The sequence below is a fragment of the Cornus florida genome, unplaced genomic scaffold (genome assembly GCF_030987335.1).
Source record: "Cornus florida cultivar Cherokee Brave unplaced genomic scaffold, ASM3098733v1 CherokeeBrave_3.0.0_Hap2_Chr11, whole genome shotgun sequence".
Taxonomy (NCBI): domain Eukaryota; kingdom Viridiplantae; phylum Streptophyta; class Magnoliopsida; order Cornales; family Cornaceae; genus Cornus; species Cornus florida.
Genome location: NW_026775581.1, coordinates 53,184,094 through 53,200,575, shown reverse-complemented (window position 1 = coordinate 53,200,575; position 16,482 = coordinate 53,184,094). Strand labels below are relative to the sequence as shown.

At 34.9% G+C, this 16,482-nt stretch overlaps 2 protein-coding genes across 2 annotated transcripts; both read right to left on the bottom strand.

The window, feature by feature from the left end:
* Positions 1 to 5,654: 5,654 nt before the first annotated feature.
* Positions 5,655 to 6,597, bottom strand: LOC132281078 (valerianol synthase TPS1B-like). The gene is made up of 2 exons (XM_059782816.1): positions 6,124 to 6,597; positions 5,655 to 6,002 (listed from the first exon to the last, which is right to left on the bottom strand). The coding sequence occupies exons 1-2, from the start codon at positions 6,595 to 6,597 to the stop codon at positions 5,706 to 5,708; spliced, it is 771 nt and encodes a 256-aa protein (XP_059638799.1). The 3' UTR covers positions 5,655 to 5,705.
* Positions 6,598 to 6,795: 198 nt separating this feature from the next.
* LOC132281077 (valerianol synthase TPS1A-like) lies at positions 6,796 to 11,355 on the bottom strand. Its single transcript, XM_059782814.1, has 5 exons — positions 11,230 to 11,355; positions 7,854 to 7,910; positions 7,637 to 7,754; positions 7,147 to 7,519; positions 6,796 to 7,048 (listed from the first exon to the last, which is right to left on the bottom strand). Exons 1-5 carry the CDS (start codon positions 11,353 to 11,355, stop codon positions 6,796 to 6,798), a joined length of 927 nt encoding a protein of 308 aa, XP_059638797.1.
* Between the last annotated feature and the right edge of the window lie 5,127 nt (positions 11,356 to 16,482).

The following is a 16,482-nucleotide window of genomic DNA, read 5'->3' as shown; positions in this document are numbered from 1 at the left end:
TTATGAGTTAAAGTTTAAAGCTACATTAAATACTTTATTAATGTCTTCTAAATATATTAGTATAAATAAGAGGCTTACATAGCCAACTAAAGACACACTCTCAATACAAGTAAAAGAGAAAAAGATATTTGAAAAAGTGTTTTCAAATTATTGAGTTTGAGTGTGTGAGTTCTATTTTCTGTTGATCGGATGGAGAAAAATACATAGGTTCATGAAGAAGAAGTGCAACATTCATGAACATACAGTTTTGATATCCGGGCTTAGTTGAATCCCAGAGATAGTGCTGCCATTTGTCTTCCGTTGCATGTGGGAGAGGCTTCAACTATCTTCAAGAAGCGATTACGCACCTCTAAGCCTCGATACTCACCATTTTTAATGTATTGGTTCCAACAATTTAAAGATAGTTTTCTCTCAATGGATTCATTTTTGTTGTTGTTCAACACTGATTATTTGGTTTCTCAACCGAATATTGAGGCTTTTGATGGTAATACACACACACACACACACACCAAGGGTGGAAAGGAAAATTTTAATTTTCCTTTGACAATTGAAAATCACTTTTGTCATGACTAAGCCATGCCCAGCTGTTCTGGGTGACAAAACACCATTTAATCAAATTTTAATTTAATTAATGAGAAGATCACAAGGTGGATTGAATTGGCATCTCATCCTACTAAAGGTGACCAGAATTCTTCCATGCCTAGTGGGGGAATCATGTAACCCAATATCCTATGTTGGTGAGCACAAGGGCAATTGGATGAAATTGCACTTCTGGTAAGCTGGTCATTCTAAAGGATGAACACCATATTCCTTATATTCATATGAATATGGCTTATAATTCATTTCCTTTCAAGTGTGGCTTCATTGTTATCTTTCAATCTGGTATGTTCCTTGAAATAATCTTTTTATTAAAGGTGTGTCTAAATTTGTGCAATAATTTATGTTTATATTGCCAAATTCATTGATTAATAATGTGTTATAAACTTGATCAATGAACAAAATCCTTTTATCAAAGGATCTGTTAGGGATTGATCGAAAGGTTATGGTAAAACCTATATGGGTTAATGCATTATAGGTAGCATATGAAAATTTATTGGTCTAGCTTTCATATATGTTGAAAGAAATATGGTACCTTAGAATTGATCTCCATCGATCACATTATTGATGCTCATTTTGAATATAATTATGTTTATTACTTGAAAGGTGAAAGCTCTAGTAGGTCAGTTTCTGCCTGATTAGATCATATTCTGCGATGAACGAGAAGATCACAAAAGAAGTTTATTATCTTTCGGGACGCGTGCCATTAGTTGATTGAAACTAGATCATCTTTCCACATTACAATTAGTCAAAATCATACAAAATCTATGACTAGTGGGGGGATCAGATGACAATATAAGAGGAGAACTCTTCAACTACTAAAGTGGCATGCATAAGCATAATTTCTGGTAAGTGATACATCTGAAAGAGGTCTTCAGATTTGCAAATAATGGCCTCGAGGTGAGTTCTAAATTCATCAATTTTTCATCCAAAATTGGTATGATTGTCAAAATGAGCCACTCTATTAACGGTATGCTTTCCAATTATAAAACTGATTTTTGGTTACTATAAATTTCTTAATTTATGGCATGTCATATACTTGATTACGTGAGTTTAAATTCATTAATCAAAGGATAACCATTGGTAAGGTTCATGTGGATCAAAGCATTACGTGTAGTATGTAAACTTTTGTTAATGTGTTGAAAAGACACTAATACTAGAAACTTGATCCATATTGACATGTTTGAAATAAGCTAATTATATTAATGAAATAAAGTGATATGTTATCATTTTATTGATTATACTAATTTTTATCCTTGAAAGCTCATTTTTGAAAGCTCCTAAATAGAGGAATGAATGTTTGAGAAAGAAATGATTGCAGCTGAATTTCAGATTGATAAAAAGAGATTCCAAGGAAATTCTTGCAATTATTATTTGCCTATTTTTATCCTTGAAAGCTCTTAAATAGAGGAATGAATGTTTGAGAAAGCAATGATTACAGCTGAATTTCAGATGGATAAAAAGAGATTCCAAGGAAATTCTGGCAATTATTATTTGCCTATTAAGTTCTTAATTTGAACTTTTGACATGATGGATCTTAGCGAGGCCGGTATTTTATCAATTAATCTTGAAAGGTTTAAAATCTTATCAGATGTTACAATTTTTGTTCTTATTAATCCCAAATCGAAGCCAGTTTGCAATCAAGGCAATGCAGAGAATCAACTTGAATTCTCAAGTTATTGGTGGTCATTATGATGCAATGAACTACACCAGGGTAAACACAACTTGTTATCAAGTACATTAATAATCTGGGAAAAGATCATTGAATTTCTCTTGTGAGAATATAGAGGTACTTGCAAAGTACTATGGATCATGGGTCACATTATTGCAAATATTCAGCTATTCTTTGCTATGGATGCTCAATGTTCGTAGCAACTTGGATCTTCACCCTGGTGGTGTTGTGATTTCTTGGAAATTAAAAGGGTGGACTTATATAACTCATTCCTCGAAGGAATCTAAGTTTTATTGCACTTTCTCTGCTGGAGAAGAAGTTGATTGGGCAAGGATCTTACTGGAGGGTATTCTAATACGAAGTAAGCCTATACTGCCTTTGAAATATTTTTCGTGACAATAAGGTTGCGATGCTTCAAGCTCATAACGAGTGTTACAATGAAAAGTCCATACATGTGCAGTTGAAGCACAATCATCTGGAAGAGATCCTAGCTAATGGATTATCATAGTTTGCTGCATAAAGGCGAAATCTAATTTGGCATATCCACTATCAAAAGACATATGAAGGGACCTAATTTCCAAGGCCATATCTCATTTGGCATATCCACTGTCGAAAGACATGTGAAGGGACCTTGTGTCCAAGACATCGAAAGGGATGGAACTAAAGCCTGTAATTGAATAAGTTGTATTGTTATGGGAACCCAACCCAGTGATATTTCTCCTGGGTTCAATGGGAAAAACAAGTAACTGGACAACTTGTGTGAGCACATCAATGTTCCTTTCCCTATGATGTGATATGGGTTCTCAATCCTGTAACTAAGGAGGTTGAGATTTTAGATCTCTTAATGAATCTATAGATCAATTTTCGATTGGAGTGTAAAAGATCACTCTTGATAGATTCACCATAAAATTAATGAGAAGGCTGAGACATGAGTCTCTTAATGAATTCTATAGATCGAATTTCCGATTGGGGTGTACACAATCACTCTTGATAGATTCACCGATTTATCTTGTAATGAGGAGGATGAGATTAAATTCTCTTAATGAGTCTATAATCGGTATTCGGTTGGAGTGTGCAAGGTCACTCTTGATGGACACACTGATCTGAGTGTGGAAGTAGGGCCGCTTCTATAGGATCTAGACAGGCTCGATCCTTAACGACACTCAGAAGTATGGATTCCGGACACATGGCCGAAACGTGTCAAGCTTTAGTACTTTATCTCCGAACAGAAGTGTGTGTGTAGTATTTCTTATCCATCAACAGGGTTCTTGGTTCAAGACATCGTTCACCAAGTTCCTAGATGAAATTAAGGGTACTTACACTAGGTAAGGGTTCAAGTCCAAAAGACACCATTATTGATCCACATGACTGTACCGATCAACAAAAGAATTTGAAACAAGTGGGGGATTGTTGGAGTAATGTTTCAAATTAATATAGTAACTCTATATTTATGAAGACAAAGTATTAATATTACAGATATTACAAAGTTTGTATTTAATCCACTATATTAATATGTTATTTATGAGTTAAGTTTAAAGCTACATTAAATACTTTACTAATATCTTCTAAATATATTAGTATAAATAGGAGGCTTACATAGCCTACTAAAGACACACTCTCAATACAAGTAAGAGAGAAAAAGATAGTTGAAAAAGTGTTTTCAAATTATTGAGTTTGAGTGTGTGAGTTTCTATTTTCTGTTGATCGGACGGAGAAAAATACACAGGTTCATAAAGAAGAAGTGCAACATTCATGAACATACAGTTTTGATATCCGGGCTTAGTTGAATCCCGGAGATAGTGTTGCCATTTGTCTTCCGTTGCATGTGGGAGAGGCTTCAACTATCTTCAAGAAGCGATTCGCGCCTCTAAGCCTCGATACTCACCATTTTTAATGTATTGGTTCCAACAGAGTAAAAGTTCAGTGTACTTTTTTTCAAACATAGTGGATCGTTTTGCTTTGGAGGACATAGTCCATGAGGCTTTTCCTATAACGATTGGTTGATTTCCACCAAATGGGTTTCTTCGCTAAAAATCTCAGTGCCATCTCTCAAACTTTATTTACTTTACTTGCACTTTATTTTTGCTTTGTGGGTTTGATTTTAGTTTTATTTTGATAAAATTAAAATAAGTAAAAATTAGATACATGGGCAACTAAAATCTATTCACCACCCTTCTAGGTTATTTTTATTATAAACTTTCCACAACCTATTTCACTGCACAACTCACAATTAATTCATAGGGAGAATGTTATTCATATGAACAGTGTTTGAGATTATTTAGGGGATGAGTGTTTGGCTGTAAGAGAGTTACTGATAAAGGGTTCCAAACATTGTAGAAAGAGATATGTTAGGGTTTTCAGTGACGTTGTAGCAAGAAAGATGATGGGGTTTAAAAGGGTTACAGAGCTAGCTATGTATGCCTAAAATATTCCTTAGTTGCCTTTCAAACTCTCACTACCGAAAGAAGCTTGCCTCTACTTTTCATTATCTGCTTGGCATGATTATCACAAACCCTCTTATTGTTGAAGAAGAAAAGAAAATGCGCGTCCTTGGGTTGGATGTGTTATTGGGTTGGTTGTGTGATGGAGGGGATAATTGACATACCTTATCACAATCGGTGTGTAGTTAACTTATCATTGGTTTGTCAGATTTCCCTTTCCTCCTCATTCAGTAAAGCTTTAATTACCTTAAACTGTGTTGTTTTATTAAAGTTATAACAGTCTTTTGGTTTTCCGGTACCGAAACGTTTGTTTATGGACTAAATTGCGACGTACTTTAAGAGGACAGATATATAGTTCAAGAGGGGTTTTTGTAGTTCGTGGAGGTGTCTTGCAACAACACCCCAGTATATATATTTTGGAATTTTAAGCAAATTGTACATCTATATCGGTGTAAATATGTAAAGTGTTGTTGTGTGCTTAGAACAAAAGACAACCCAATTGGGTAACAAACAAGAGGGTACACAATAGTCACTCAAAGCCCAATATATCAAGCCCATTGGCAATGAATATTTGACCATTGGAGATTAATTAATTCAATCTTTCCAGTGATCAGTTTTGCTACTGCTATTCTGAGTTGCAAACATGTAATACCTTTCTCCAGCTCCAAGAATATTTTTCAGTTACTATTTTTGAAAAATAATGCATGAATCCACTGTGACCAGCTTTGGCTATTATCATCAGAGACGAGTATATCAGAATTTCAAACAACTTTTGACGAAGCATTTGTAGTACTACTAATCACATTCGGTCCATTACATTACATCAAACGAATCTCAAACCCTTCATAAAGCGTAGAAATGCGTACACTAATCTATAAGGTAAACACACCAACCCAAATTATTATTATTGTTGCTGTGTTTTTTTTTTTCTTTTTTTCAAGTCAATTCATCTTCAGAGAAGTAAACCAACCATAATGCAAACAGCAAATCCATGCTCATACGGGTATGGGATCGATGAACGTTGAGACAATGTGATCTTTCCACTCTTTTTCTGGATGAGTATATCCATCACCATTCTTGAAAAGGACATCCATTAGTCTGGTTAGGTTGACAATTCTCCTTAGAAGATTCATCGAGATGGAGTTTGGCTTCAGGCATTCCTCATTGATATCTTTCCATGCATTTTCAATCCTTCTATTGAACTCGCTAGTTACCTCTTCTATGGACATGCCTGCGTGCTCCTTCATGTAGCATATAATTCCTGTAGCGAAGTGTCCCCTCTCCTGTTCTTCCTTCAAATGTTCAAGATTTACAAATATTAAGATTCGATTGTGGCTAGCATTTCGTTTTCATTTTATATATATATATATTTTCATTTCCATAGAAAGTATTGTAGGTAATTACATAACATACCTCATAATCTACTATGTCGTCCATGAGCCTTACAATTGTACATGAAGCAACAAGAATTTTAGGTTTATTTTTAATCCAATCAAAAGCCTCAGTTGTACCAATTTCTCCCATGCCCACAAAGGATGATGTTGTCAGCAGGGAATAACCAGCGGTGTTAAGTGCGTTGCCCATATACTCATCGAATGATGGCACATATCCTTCATTGAACCACTTGGCCTCTACGTAGTAACTCCTGGCAAGTTCTTGTAACTGGTAATGAGTTAAAACAAAATAAATCCTTGTTACTATTAGGATATATAAGGTGGAAATAATAGTTCTTTTTAGACCATGAAAAGGGCATACTACATTTTTTGAACCACAAACGCTATAGGATCTTCCCTGCTTTGTCATTTCCTTTTCGAATTCTTCGTAGAGATTTAGGAGAGCTCTATAGTATATCTTCATATAATCTGGGAGCAGATTGACGGCGCTCATGTCCCACCTAAAAATTAAACGGCTCAATAATTTCCTTTTTCATTTAATATAGTAGACCATGTGAAAATGAACAAGAAATTTATTTGTTACTCTTATAGCATGCACAAGAAAAGATAATAGAACTTATACAATTCATAAGCTAGAGTTTGAAGGCCTCGCCTGGTCTGGTCCACAAATTCTATAAACCTATCTTCTTTACTAAAACAAGAACTTAGAGTTGGCATTATTATACCTTTGCACTGCATCTGTAAAAGGTTCGAGTTCTTCAATTGTACCATATGCATCATATGTATCATCTAGAATTGATGCCATAACAATAATTTTGGCGAGAATGATTCGTCCAAGGGAGTAACAAGGTTCAAAATATGCTGTCATGGCCCAGAAATAGCACTCAACCACTCTGTTCCTTGAGTAAGGAAGTCTAGATTCAAAGTCTAGTTCTTTCCACCACCTATGTACAATGGAAAACATGAATCAGATTTACACAAAATGCATCCTTTCTCTCCCTCTCCACACACACACACACAAACGAACACCCTGGTATATTACCTAGAGACATGGCATAGTTCTTGCTTGTGCATCAATTGTACTAGATTGAAGTCAAGCTTTGCAAGTTTCAATAACAGATCATTCTTAGAAGTATCTTCTTCATAGACAGAGATGTAATGCCTTGCCTCTGATCTTGGGAGGCCTTTGTGGAGGGGTTGCTTTAGGGCATGCATCACTTGCTTTGCAAGAAAAGGGTTTAATTTGGTTACCATGGACTCAAGGTGAGCAGTGGTGAAAGCAAGAGCCTCATCTAGAATATCTTCTCCTTGTATCCTCAAATGTGCAGCTTCATACAAGCTTAGCATCCTCATTACATCCCTAGTAAGGTTCTCATTGAATTTACCATTGTTGTCTTTAAATTTGTTGAAGACATCTGTTTCACAGCACATAATACCATATCAGCCATTTCTAAGTACAATTTGTGAATTGCGTACTTTTATATAAACATTAATATATATTTATGTAAGTGATCTATGAGGGGCTTAATTACCACAAGATATGTTATGACCATGTTGTCTGAATACTCGAAAATGAACAGCAGCTGTGAACAAATCATTGCAGTCTTCATTATTTTCAAGGCGAGCATGAGAATGAAAGATTTGTTCAAGCTGCTCTTAGATCTCTTTCTCAAAGTGATAGAAAATACCAAGGCACTCAAGTGTGTTGATCAAAGTCATTTTCTTGGCCGTTTTACTTTTTGCATTTACCAAACTTCGCACTTCTTCTTTCAACACTTCAATCTCTTTAGAATACAATTCATATGCCTGCATCATACAAAAATAACATAACAACTTAATTATCTTATGCATATCTGGAGGCATTGGTTATAAGTTCTCTTGAGAACTGTTGCTTGTCCAAGTGATTTTATTCAATAGTAAGAAGCTTGAGAAATTATCTAAGTATGCATGAAAACTGTTATCAAGATAGCATAAAATGAATGAAAATGATAAATCATGCATGATGTTAAATTTAGGATGCGAAAATATAAGATGTAAAATAGGAAAATGAAATAGAGAAAGATTAAGAACACAACATATACATGGTTCGGCGCTAAAACCTACATCCATGGATCAAGAGCCACTGAGACTACATATCTCTTATTTCTTGTATTTCTTGATATGTTTACATTGTATTGATACACAATATATAAGAAATAAAGTTGCAACAAAAGGAATCAATTAAGGAGGAAAGAAGGCAAACAAAAGGAATAAATCAAGCTAAGAGGAAAGAAAGGAAAACGAATATAATATATATGTATATATAATATATATTTCAATATTCTCCCGCAAACTCAAAATGGGTTTCTTGAAATCAATTTGAGTTTGGAGATGAGATCTTGAAAACTGTGGTGGAGCGAAAAGCATCCAAAAGGCCGGAACAATGCCAGGAAATGGGTCGAAACAATGCCGGAAAATGGGCCGAAGCAACACTGGGGGACATTCGGATGATCCATCCGAGAAATGAAAAAGATCCGGAACAAAGCCGATAAAAGGCCGTAACTAAACCGGTAAACTACCGAAACTAAGCCGGTAATCAACAATAGGCCGAAAAACTCTGGTGGAACGAGAGACATTGAGCCATGTGAACATCTTACGTATTGGGTCTTCTAACGTTGGTATGCGACGCACATGCTTAGACATACATGCATATATGAAATATAATACTTTATAAAGTATGCTTAGCCGATATATTTGGCCCATCACCCACTTTTTCAGCTACCGAAATTTTTTTTTTTTTTCCCTTACCATCAGACAACCATCACTCCTCTTTTCCAATTTTTTATTTTTTATTATTATTTTTTTTAACAAATCACAGACTCAAAAAGAAACTCCACAAAAAACAAACCTAGTAAAATAAGGCAAACACTGCCCCAAAAATTTTCAAGTGGTGGAAACCAACCAAGGAAGGAGAAAATAATTGTTGTGGTGGAAGAATGAGGTCGCCAACATGAGAGGTGTCGCCGACGGCGACTGTAAGTAAAGCAAAGGAAGCCTCTGTAACTAAAGGCGAATTTGGAGATGATGCCGGATATTCGCCAAACTAAGCATAGTAATAATGGCAGCGAATTAATTAAGCACATAAAAACGTGGAGAGTGGCAGCGAAGGACTCGGTGGGAGATACACACCTCACAACGGCTAGAGCACAAATAGCCTCTCTCTGACCAGGAACTAAAATGATGGTGGGTTGGTAACCACTTCGGAGGGTTGACTACTACCATCGTTTGAGGAGGAGCACGTGAATGCATGTAGCGTGAGTGAGATCTACTCACAGGAGCGTGCGGTGTGTGTAGAGCTAGTCAAATCAGTGGGCAATGATGCATAAGTCAGATCTATTTCGCAGGAGCATTGGCGCATGACAGTGCGGGACGTCACTTGTAAATGCCTAGTTAATCGATAAAGGAAAACAAAGAGAGATCTGAACCAGAAATCATTCACTGCTCTCTGTAAATTAGTAAAGGAAAGGGGGGAAAAAAAATTGGCAGAAGAAGACAAGTAAACTTTGGTGCAAACGATCTAGGATCGTTACTTTGATACCATGTTAAATTTAGGATGCAAAAATATAAGATGTAAAGTAGGAAGATGAAATAGAGAAAGATTAAGAACACAACATATATATGGTTCGGCACTAAGGCCTATATCAATGTATCAAGAGCCACTGAGGTTACATTTCTCTTTTTGCTTGTATTTTTTAATGTGTTTACATTGTATTGATACACAATATATACAAAATAAAGTTGAAACAAAAGGAATAAATCAAGGAGGAAAGAAGAGAATCAAAAGAAATAAATTAAAGAGTAAATCAAGAAAGAAAGAACGGAAAACGAATATAATATATATATATATATATATATATATATATATATATATTTCATAATTGGTGTTGTATAAAGAAAGAAGAAATATTTACAGATGCGCAGAAGGCATACCTCAGAAATTACAAACATAATAAACAAGCTTATTACAGATGTACAGTGATAGAAGATTTGCTGGGGTAAGGCTCGGCCTCGATGGTCTACTGCAGCAGTTTTTGTGATGCAAAACAAGCTTCCTAGTATGGTTAATTTACAGTCAAGGAAGGTTCATTTAGCGCCTAGATGTTCCTTATGTCTTTGTGCTGTGGATACAAGGGAGCATTTGTTTGTCTCCTGTTCGTTCACCAAAGATTTCTAGGGATGGATTGGAGGAGTTTTGGGATGGGAGATCGACCAGTTTTGGGGTTTAAGCTCAGTTGAAGAGGTTTGGAAGTGGTGTCATCATAGATACTTGCATTAGAAATCTCTTTAAGAGTCTATTTCCTGCTGCTCTTTGGGCTGTTTGGAAGAAGAGGAATGTTAGGCTGCGTGATGGGGTATCTAGTTCTCCAGAAGTGGTGGCTAGAACTATACTTTTTGAGGTGCTGCAAGCTCAAGATGCTAGTTTAACAGCCAATTTGGGTTAAGGTTGCTGCAATAATTGTGCTGCCGTTGCTGGTTTTTCTGTGACTAGAGAATGCTTTTGCTTTGTTTTCCATTATCCTTTGTAGCGTTCATTTTTAGTATAATATATATATATATATATATATATATATATATTTCAATACATGACATGTTTCATTGGCTTTGAAGTGATATAAATTGCTGTCTGAAGACAAGATATGCTGTGCATATAATAGGGAACACGTAAAGTGATCAGTGAAATCTTAAAAAAAAAAAAAAAAAAAGAAAAAAAACCAGTAACTTTGGAATGTGCATAATTATCACATGAAACATCAACAACACTCAGGCTATACTAAAATTGTGACGTCTTGGGTTATAAAAGGAGAACTTGATATCAATTATATGTGTAGATGTCTTTGAACTAGAAGGGTGGGTTCGTGACAGAAAGTATCAAATCGATCAATCCATGTAATGTCTCACTTGCAAATTGTGAAAAAGAGAAGTATGCAAATCCAACAATATCTACACAGTAAGGTGTGTAAATATTTTTGAGCGCTATATTATGGCCACCCATTGTGGTAATCTCTATCTAACACATACACTTGCAAAAAGTATATATATATATATATATATACACACACACAAACGCACACCACATATATGTTACCTGGTTATCTAGATCAAATGAACTGAAACGATCACCCCATAAACTAGGGTCGAAGTTTGCCAAAGGGCGAGGAGTTACGGACAGCAGGCAGTTCATCGGATTACCATGAACTGCGGTGGAGGCCATTTTTAAGATGTATAGATTGTATCTAACTTTTCTTGATACCAAGAGTTAAAAGAAAGGCTAGCTATGTAATGCACACTTCTATCCACAGGCATATTTATAGAGAAAAATGGAGTGAATTTAGTTCGTCTGCATTTTAGATTTATCAATATGCATGTTTCACATGTGTTATAAGAACATCACATGTACCTTTTACGTAGTTGATAATGAATAGGACCTTAATTCTTTATGTTTGTTTTGATTGGGTCAGCTAACATATGCATCTTTAACATGTTTAATTGTGGGGAAAAAAAAAAAAAAAATTTAATTTAAAGTTTTTATGGTGTACCTAGTACTATTTCTTGCTGTCTAGTACCGTGTCTCACTGCTCCAATACCAAAGTTTTTTTTTTGTTTTTTTTTTAGTTAAACCAATTTCAAAGTTATACTACTAAATATATTCACATTATTTAACATTTTGGGCTTTCTATAGACCTTCTATCAACATCATAGTTTTTTTTTAGTACTAAGGGGTGTAAAATTATTAATTTTTTTTAAGAGAGAAAAAAAAAAAAAAAAAAAAAAATGGTCTGCAGCTGAAATGTCATGCACAAATGACATGGGGGAGTGTAGTTTTTTTTTTGGGTAAGTAAATGTGGAGGAACAGAGTTGCTAAGCAATAATCTATGAAGTACGGATATTTTTATGAAGGAGCCATACTGGTATCGTGTTCATGTCGGACACCGATACTCGTCGGACACGTACCCGACACTCACTTTTGGACACTTCGTCTAAACTTCTTGAACATTTAGTCTGACATTTTCAAACATTTCTAACATAAGCTTATCCAATAATCCTGAAAATAATATGAACACATTCTAAAGTGTTCAACTTTCTTCTTTTTAAAAAATAATAATAATAATAATATACATATATAATCAAAAACGAAACACTAAATGATATTTGTTAATTTAGAATAAAAATACTATTATGATAAAGTAGTGAAATAATTGTACATGTACATATGACATAAGAGTCATTTGCAACTCTTATTATAAAATTTAGAAATAAATTAAAGTTTTATACTATTATTCTTTAATACATGTATATAAATAAAAATTTATATTTATATATAGTCATGTTCAAGCCGTACTTATGTTCTATTTTTTAAAAATTTCACATGTTGATGTATTCATGTATTCGTATTCATGCTGCACAGGTGATATCTCACCTTTTTTTTTTTAAACAGAATACTATCTTACTTACACGGTAGGAAGAAATATAATCACAAACTCAATTATGTGGATATGATTTAAAACACATATGCCTAATCGCAAGTCACAAACTTTTGTTTATTTATTTTTATTTATTTTCTTTTTCAGGCGTCTAACATTCACAGATTAGTACTTAGCAACTCACAGATTAGTACTTAGCAACTCCTTTCTTCCACACGATGAAAAAAAGTCACTGAATAATATCTCACATTTTTTCTCCTCCGACATTGAGTACCATCTCAAAAAAGAAAGCTGAAATGTCAGAAATAACATGGTGGAAAGGAGTTACTGTACTATCTCACTAATGGTCCGAAACTATTTTCTGGTCGCTACATCCTAAAACATGTATGCCTAATGGCCAGCCACAAATTTTTATTTTTATTCATTTATTTATTTTCTTTTTGAGGTTGCTTGAGTTTTTGTGGCACTATCTGTTGCTTTTTTAATAGGTCGACATTAAAAAAAATTTTAAAAAATTAAATTTTGAAAAGGACATGACATACGGCGTACAATGACAAAAAGATAATTCACTTAGACATAACCCATTCTTTTAAGAGAAAAGTTATTGCCCTTTCAATTAGTTATTCTAGATGCAACCGGTGTGCAAACTCTATGTGCCACTTGTTTATTTTGTTATAAATTGAGCTATAATTTTATTTTATTATTTTTTATTATTATTATTTTTTTGTTTGGTAAAAGTAACGCTCCATCCTAAACCCATCCCTTAGTAACTTAAGGGAAAAAAAATAAAAATAAAAATAAAAAAATAAATTATGTGACAGAGAAAAAGTTGTTGCCCTTTTAATTGTTCTAGATATAGACCTTTGTGCAAACTCTATGTGTCACTTGGTTAATTTTATGACAAATTGAGCTATAATTTGTTGTTTTCATTTTAAAATAATTGTGAGTCAAAACATTCAACTTTTAAGATAATATGAAAAAAAAGGTAAAGTACAGCAACATCCCTTGAAGTTTACCAAAAAGACATATAGATATATCTTACCCTACTTTGGGACAAAGATACCCCCTCAAGTTTGATAAAGGTACCAAAAACACCCTAATAATAATAAATTGATATTTTAGCCCTTTGACTTCTATATTGACCGATTTGAATGTTAAAATGACCTTTCTAACCTCTATGTGCAGATCATACCCCATTCTTTTTTTCTCTCCTCTTTTCGTTTTCTCTTCCTTCTCTTGCCGCACCAATACACACACACATATATGTATATACAGATACATACATATATATATCCCCACACGCACACAAGGCAGCGACGGGCGGTGGCGACGACGGTGAGCTATTATCAAGGAGAGTCACACCGGTGAATTAGATGATGATGATGATGTCGATGGGCTGCGGCGATTGTATCACGTGCAAGTTTTAGAAGGAATGGACCGAGATTAGGGTTATCAAGAGATGACTTATTGATAACTGGCTTCTTTGGGCGACGTCTTATTGACAAAGCTCCGATCCGGCGACGACTTGGCAGTGAATCGACGATAAAAACGAGGTACGTAGGTCACCTTGGGACCGGGTTGTGGTCTTGGGGTTTAATGCTTCATATTGGGTGAAATTGGGTCAAAAATGGTTGTGGGTGTTGTCATCGGGAACAGCACAAAGCCCAAGGACTCGATGGACCTGCTCTAACTAGGTTTACGACGGTGATGGTTATTTTGTTGTCGACAATTTTGGTGGTTGTTTTGTTGCTGGCGATGGGTGTTTTGGTGGTTGTTTTAGTGTCGGTGATGGGTGTTTTAGCGGTTGTTTTGTTGTTGGCGGTTGGTGTTTAGGCAGTTGTTTTTGCCTTGGACTCGTCGATAGCGACAGAGGACGCAAACTACAAAGTGGTCATCCTTATAGGATGTGCAGTGCACAGGGATGAAGTTGCGAGGGTAGATGATTTCTGAGTGTGTGTGTATATATATATATATATACCAACAAATATCAGTCGAAGGTGGCGATTTGGGTTGGAGAGAAAAATGATGTCTAGTGTTTTGGTCTCCACTGGTTTGGACTGAGAAATTTTATGATTAATTTGGGGAAGGTTCGGGTAGCGTATGAGTGGATTGGATTGCAAATGTATGTGTCCCTGTAATACATGTGTGTTAAAAATAATTAATGCCATGTTCATTCATGTATATGTTCATTCATGCATCTATTATTGTACATGTATCAAGAGTGTACATGTATCAAGTGTGTGCATGTATCATATGTGTGGTTGAGATTGTCTTGAAAAGTTCAAAGGTCTATGGGAGAATAGTATATATAGGGTAATGTATTTATTGTTAAGATATGAACACAACAAAGAATTCAATTCAATACAATATTTGTTTCTCTCCTCTCTTCACTTAGAAATTATTTAGTTGGTTGAAACTATAGCCAACATAAGTGGTATCAGAGCTTGATTTCGATCAAGAGCAAACTGGGCGTAAAGCTTATTGACGGGAAAACAAACCACGAAGAAGATCCATCGTGATGGCGACTACAGGCAATCAAAACCAAGGTGCCCATCATTCAGCACTTCCCATTTTTGATGGGGAAAATTATGATTTTTGGTATGTGAAGATGAAGACCATTTTTCTCTCATATGATTTATGGGATTATGTTGAAGATGAGTATGATGAACTGGAGGATACAACAACTTTGACGAATGCCCAAAGACAACAATTGAAAGATCATAAGAAGAAAGATGCAAAAGCTTTAGGCTTGATTCAACAAGGAGTTGCTGATACAATATTTCCTAGAATTATCAATGCTTCTAAAGCAAAGGAGGCATGGGATATTCTCGAGAAGGAGTATAGAGGCAGCACGAAGGTAAGAACTGTAAAACTCCAATCTTTGAGAAGAGATTTTGAAAATATGAAAATGAAAGAAATGGAGTTGTTGAAAGATTATTTTTCTAAACTTATGGAGGTGGTAAATCAAATGAAGACCTATGGGGAAGATATTTCTAATCAAAGAATTGTTGAAAAAATTCTGATTAGTTTGCCGGAAAAATATGACTCTATTGTTACTGTTATTGAAGAGACTAAAGAACTTGAAAACTTAAGTGTTGAAGAATTGATGGGTTCCATAAAAGCATTTGAGCAAATGTTGAGTAGGCGCTCCGAAAAGACAATTGAAAATGCTTTTCAATCCAAGCTCAATGTTAGTTCCAAAAATCAAGAAAAATACCCATCAAGTTTTGATCGATCCAAAGGTGAATCTTCTAGAGTTGGAAGACACGGAAGAGGAAAAGGAAGAAATTCAAGAGGAAGAAGAAGAAATAATTTTGAGAGAAGTGAAAATATAGAGTCCACTCAACAAAATTGTGGAATTTGCTAGAGAAGTAGCCATGTTGACAAAGATTGTTGGTTTCAGGGAAAACCTCAATGTTTCAATTGCAAGAAATTTGGACATGTTCAAAAAGATTGCCGGTTGAAAACAAATCAGCAAGCTAATTTTTCCGAAGAGCAAGAAGGTGAAACGAGCATGTTTTATGCTTGTCACTCGACATCGGAACAAAATGATGATGTGTGGTTTCTTGATAGTGGGTGTAGTAACCACATGACCGGAGATAAAAACATATTCTTGGAGATTGATTCTTCATCCAATTCTCAACTGAGGATGGGAAACGGTGCCTTGGTCCAAGCAAAGGGAAAAGGTACTATTGCCAGAGTTGGGGTAAAATGATAACATTGTTATATTGTTAGGGGTTTTTTAAACTAGTTGGGGTTTTATGATCATTTTTTATAGTTTTAGGGGTTTTGAGAAATTTTTCCATTATTATTATTATTATTGTATATATATATATATATATATATATATATATATGGATTGTATGCTGAAGGACAGGTCAGCCAAAGTGGTAGAAGAGAGAAAGGTGATTGTGATG

Excerpts from the sequence above, each read along its gene's own strand:
- LOC132281078 (XM_059782816.1), bottom strand. The coding sequence starts at position 6,597 with ATGAGCGCCGTCAATCTGCTCCCAGATTATATGAAGATATACTATAGA. Across the intron at positions 6,003-6,123 it reads ACGACATAGTAGATTATGAG|GAAGAACAGGAGAGGGGACA; the intron begins GTATGTTATGTA and ends GAACATTTGAAG.
- LOC132281077 (XM_059782814.1), bottom strand. The coding sequence starts at position 11,355 with ATGGCCTCCACCGCAGTTCATGGTAATCCGATGAACTGCCTGCTGTCC. Across the intron at positions 7,520-7,636 it reads TGGTCATAACATATCTTGTG|ATGTCTTCAACAAATTTAAA; the intron begins GTAATTAAGCCC and ends GCTGTGAAACAG. Across the intron at positions 7,049-7,146 it reads GAACTATGCCATGTCTCTAG|GTGGTGGAAAGAACTAGACT; the intron begins GTAATATACCAG and ends CATTGTACATAG.